Source organism: Akebia trifoliata, chromosome 12, assembly GCF_017979445.1.
Source record: "Akebia trifoliata isolate Shusen 1 chromosome 12, ASM1797944v1, whole genome shotgun sequence".
In the NCBI taxonomy this organism is placed as follows: Eukaryota; Viridiplantae; Streptophyta; class Magnoliopsida; order Ranunculales; family Lardizabalaceae; genus Akebia; species Akebia trifoliata.
In genome coordinates, this window is record NC_141386.1 from 28421149 (window position 1) to 28425920 (window position 4772).

The window sequence follows — 4772 nt, forward strand, 5'->3', positions numbered from 1 at the left end:
TTTTTATGTTGTCCTATCTATTTAAGACTGAACTTGCCATGTTTAAAGGAACAAATCAGGTGTTTCGTAACTAATTATTATATCGGATGAATTGAGCAGCTCAATGTGTAGAGAGACATATTTTGACAACATAAAGAAAATTGTCCGTTGAGTTGATCTGTTGATGCATGGGGCTCCTCACATCAGAGCTTTAATAGTTTTGTTTTGTGTTGGGATGCCTGACTTGCTTAGATATTATTTTTCTGATAACACTGGCGACGGAGCTCTCGATCATGAATGTCAAGGTATGTAATTGAAAAATATTGTTAAGTTAAAAAAATTGAGAGAGAGAGAGAGAGAGAGCATAAGTTTGTTTGTCTTCTACTGTTAGTTTCCATTTGTTTGTTATTTATGTTAGTAATTGATGCAGTCTAAGTTAGTATTATTAGTTTCTCTTTGGTGTTCTTTTGTTGCTTTTAGTGCTCATGTAAGGGCAGTGTAGTCATTTCACTTGGGTTATGTTTCTGTTTTGCCTGTGTAAGGCCATGGAATGTAATTGTAAAAAAGCTTTTAATTGAATGAAATAGATTCAAGAGAGTTCTCTTCCAACTTAACTTCTCAATTAGTCTAATTTTCCAGATCTGATAGCAAGAGAGAGAGAGAGAGAGAGACTGAGAGATGCAATTGATTATAAATTTTTTAAATAAAAAATATTAGTTATTTTTCTAAGATTAGGGTGCAATCGACAACATATAACCAGCTCACCTAATTTATAAATTAAAACTTTTCGTGGTGAACGAGAAAAAAAACATATAATATGAACATTTTCCAAGAAAATTTCCGTCACTTGTCCACATTTTCAACAGAAAAATAATATCGTATCTTTCAAATTTATAATGTTCAAACATTGGTGAATGTGACATTTATCTATAAATCATATCCAAATCTGTTAGTCCTCAAAGACAACACTCTCATGGCTAACCAAGAGGTTAAGCTTTTCGGTGTATGGGCTAGCCCTTACGTTCGTAGGGTCGAATGGGCTCTGAAATTTAAAGGAATCGAATACGAATACATAGAAGAAGATCTCAAAAACAAGAGTCCTCTGCTTCTTAAGTACAACCCAATCTATAAGAAAGTCCCTGTCTTCGTTCATGGTGGAAAACCAATTGTCGAATCGCTTGTCATCCTCGAATACATCGACGAAACTTGGAGACAAAATCCAATTTTACCCAAAAATCCTTATGAAAGGGCTATGACACGTTTTTGGGCTAAATTTGTAGATGAGAAGGTAACTATGTCCATCACTACCATTAAATTCAATTATTTAACTTTTTTTTGGGACTTTTGCTTTCAATCTAATATATGTTCGTTACATTTATGACTTTTCTTAAATTTGCCCCATCTAATTGTTGGGTTGGGCCGAGCCCAGCCTATGCAATTAATATATCATATCCAAGCCTGGCTTGAAAGAATTCAGGCCTATTATTGGCTGGCTAACAAATTCTTTTAGATATAAATTATAGATAACACTTCTGAAGACTGAAGTCTGGAAACATCTGAAGTCTGAAACTAGAGATCAGACTTCAGAAGTTTCATCTAGTAGTCTTCCATCACTGCTTCAAATCTTCTGAATTTTGATTCTGAAGTTTGAAATCTGAATCAAAACAAACAAAAATAAAACTTCTGAAGTCTGAATTTTAAAAGTGGCCCATCTCCATTAAGACTTCTGAAATGTTACCAAACACACGCTAAATATATAAGTTATAAAATCAGACTACCCAATGGGTTACCGGACGGACCTAGATTGCAAGCCCTATCTTCTCCCTAAACACGAACAGATATAGCCGAGCCTGATGTGATAGCTAAACAGGCCCATCAAAACTACCTTAACAAAGTCCATGACGGGTTGGGTTAGTCGCAAATAATGTGATCCTAATCGGGAATCAAAATCCTATTCCAAACTGGGCTGGGCTAGGTGAATTAAAATATCTAGGTCTCATAGCCTGACCTAGGGCTGGCAACGGATCGGTTTGGTACAAGATCAATACCACTCCAATACTAATCCAAATTATTTTTAATCATGTCCCCGATCCAATTTGATCGGATTAATGAATCTGCTAATTGAATCTGATCCGTTGCATTTTGTGCTTTATCCGATCCGATCCGAACACATGCCTTATTTTTAAATTATTAATGTTCAAGGAACTAGGTAGCATGGGAATGGAGGGAAACCTAAAAGGCTAAAACATGTTTTCTATATGCATTTATATGAATATTAAAATATATTCGGATCGGATCTTTTTTGGAGTGGATTGGGGTACATCTAAATCCGATTTTTCATGTTTTTTCGGATCAGATCAATTTGGATTGATTCGGCCATCAGGTATATTTTGGATCATTACCAGCCCTAGCCTTACCTACAAGCATTCAAGCCTACTATGGTCTGGCCCAAACATTTTCTTATTTATGCATTATAAATATATCTATAATATATTTTAAATAACGTTTTGACTCACAAAAATGATTTAAGAAAAATCATTTTAAAGAAACTCGAAATAGAATATAATATATTATATCGTCCCCTTATATCAAATAGTATACTTATTTATAATTCTCTGTTTTCAAAGGCTGAAAAAAAAAAAAAACATTCAAATTGGATAGATATTTGCGAATGAGTGAGGATCCCTTTGACTCCTAAGAATGACTCATGAAAAAAAACACATGATCACATTATAAGCATATATTATTAATGAGTTTTGCTGGAGTAACATTGAAATGTACATCATGGGGGACATTTCTGATGTGGATGTGTGTCAGAACCATAGATGCTTTCATCGAGATACAAGTGAGACTTGATGAAGGAATCTATGGTTCTAACCGACATCCACGTCAGAAATGTTCTCAATGATGTACATTTTAATGGTACTTCATTCTATAATTTTTACAAAATTCCTAGTAATTTTGATAAAATACCCTTAAAATCTTTTTGTAGTTTGTGCCATACGTAAGGTACACTATATTTTCAGAGGGAGAGATGCAAGAGAAGGAAGTGAAGCAAATGGAAGAGGCCTTAGAAATCCTGGAGGGAGAGCTAAAGCATAAGAAATTTTTTGGAGGGGAGACAATTGGGTTATTGGATATTGTGTTAGGTTGGGTTCCTATTTGGTTAGAAGCAGTAATGGAAGGTGGAAGCCTCAAAGTGTTTGATCCTCACAAATTTCCCTCCCTTAATGAATGGATGATGAACTTCAAAGGGTTGCCCTTAATCATAGAGAACTCACCATCCAAGGATAAGTTGGGAGCTTATTTACATGACCTTCGCCTTAGACGAACTTCCACAGCTAGTATTAGTAAATGAGGTTCTACTTGTCATCTTATCTTATTTTGATGAAGTTTGTGATAATAAGGGTATTATGTTTGAATTATCAAATGTGCTTTTAAGAGGAATCATATATTCTATTATGATGGAAATTCAGCTATTTTTTACTTGGGATCATAGTAATGAAGTGAGGATTCAGTAATTATTATTATTATTACTATTTTTTGATAACTGGGTATCCTTGTAGTCAGACGATCGGGTTTGTATATGGACCTTGTCCAATCGATAGACTATGATCTTGTCCAAGGAGTCCCGGGCCATGTGCAACGCTTGCACATCGTACATTTCAAGTAAGTGAGAGTGTGCCCTCTTGAGTGACCCTTAAGGGATTAATGCTCATACTGGGTATTGGTCTTATGACCTACGGGCATTAACCACTTATCTATTATTATTATTATTATTATTATTCATTAGACGATGTGGATTTAATGTTTTGTTGATGTGGCAATACTTTCATATATCAGTTCATACGTAGAGGTGAATGAAGAAAATATTTATAAATCAAATCTCGAGGTTTAGCCGAGCCCTACTCTGCTCAACAAAGACTGGGTTTGGATAGTATTATTAGGCTTGTTTAATTATCAGGTTACGCGGAACTAAGCTCCAATTAATGTTTAGGAGTGGGCTCAAGCTTATGAACTAGGCCAAACCTAATGTTTAGGACTGAAGGACCATGTAGAGCCTAAACCAAGGTCCTCACGTGAGATACAATCGTACAATTAACACCTCAGCCCTCTCTTAGATTTTGTGGACTAGATTGGGTTTAAAAAAAGAATAGTGCTGGAGTGATCTAAGGCTGGAATCTTATATTGCACTATTGGGCATAAAAGTGTATAAGAACCATAGATGCTATTCATCGAGATACAAATGAAAAAGCATCTATGGTTCCTATTGACTTTCATGTTAAGAAATGCAATATAAGATTCCAGTTTGAGGTTACTCTAGCACGACTCTTAAAAAAATTAATTATTTTTGGGCCAAATCTTGGACTTTGAAAATGACAGTCATTAAACTTCCAAATTTAAAAAATTAATTTCAAAGATGGAAAAAATGTTACTTTTTAAATTCTTTTTGGTAGTTCATAAAATTTTCTTCTCAACATTTATGTGGCATCCGATCGGATCGATTGTGTTTCACCCAACTCATACGAGGCCAATCCAAATACATGCAGACTGAGCTTGGATTTGAGCAAGTATTGGATATGAAGGGAACAAAGTTAATTACATGACCTACACCATTAAAAAAAAAAAAAAAAAAAACATCATCTGTTTATTGTACATACCTTTAAATTACAAATTAAAAAAAAAAAGAAAATTAAAAAAAACTACAAATCTTAAACAGAAAGGCCTTAGGGGAAACCTGTCGCTTATATACACACACACACACATGAGAAATGCATTAAATTCCTAAAAAG

The 4772-nt window shown here is 34.5% G+C and overlaps 1 protein-coding gene across 1 annotated transcript; it reads left to right on the plus strand.

Annotated features, from left to right (window-relative positions):
• The first annotated feature begins 937 nt into the window (after positions 1-937).
• Positions 938-3483, plus strand: LOC147389303 (putative glutathione S-transferase). Its single transcript, XM_086417862.1, has 2 exons — positions 938-1267; positions 2972-3483. The coding sequence occupies exons 1-2, from the start codon at positions 953-955 to the stop codon at positions 3335-3337; spliced, it is 681 nt and encodes a 226-aa protein (XP_086273988.1). The 5' UTR covers positions 938-952; the 3' UTR covers positions 3338-3483.
• The last annotated feature ends 1289 nt before the right edge of the window (positions 3484-4772 follow it).

Bases quoted from the DNA above. Each gene is read 5' to 3' on its own strand.
- LOC147389303 (XM_086417862.1), top strand. From the start codon at position 953: ATGGCTAACCAAGAGGTTAAGCTTTTCGGTGTATGGGCTAGCCCTTAC. The intron at 1,268-2,971 runs GTAACTATGTCC...ATCTTTTTGTAG, and splicing joins CTAAATTTGTAGATGAGAAG to TTTGTGCCATACGTAAGGTA.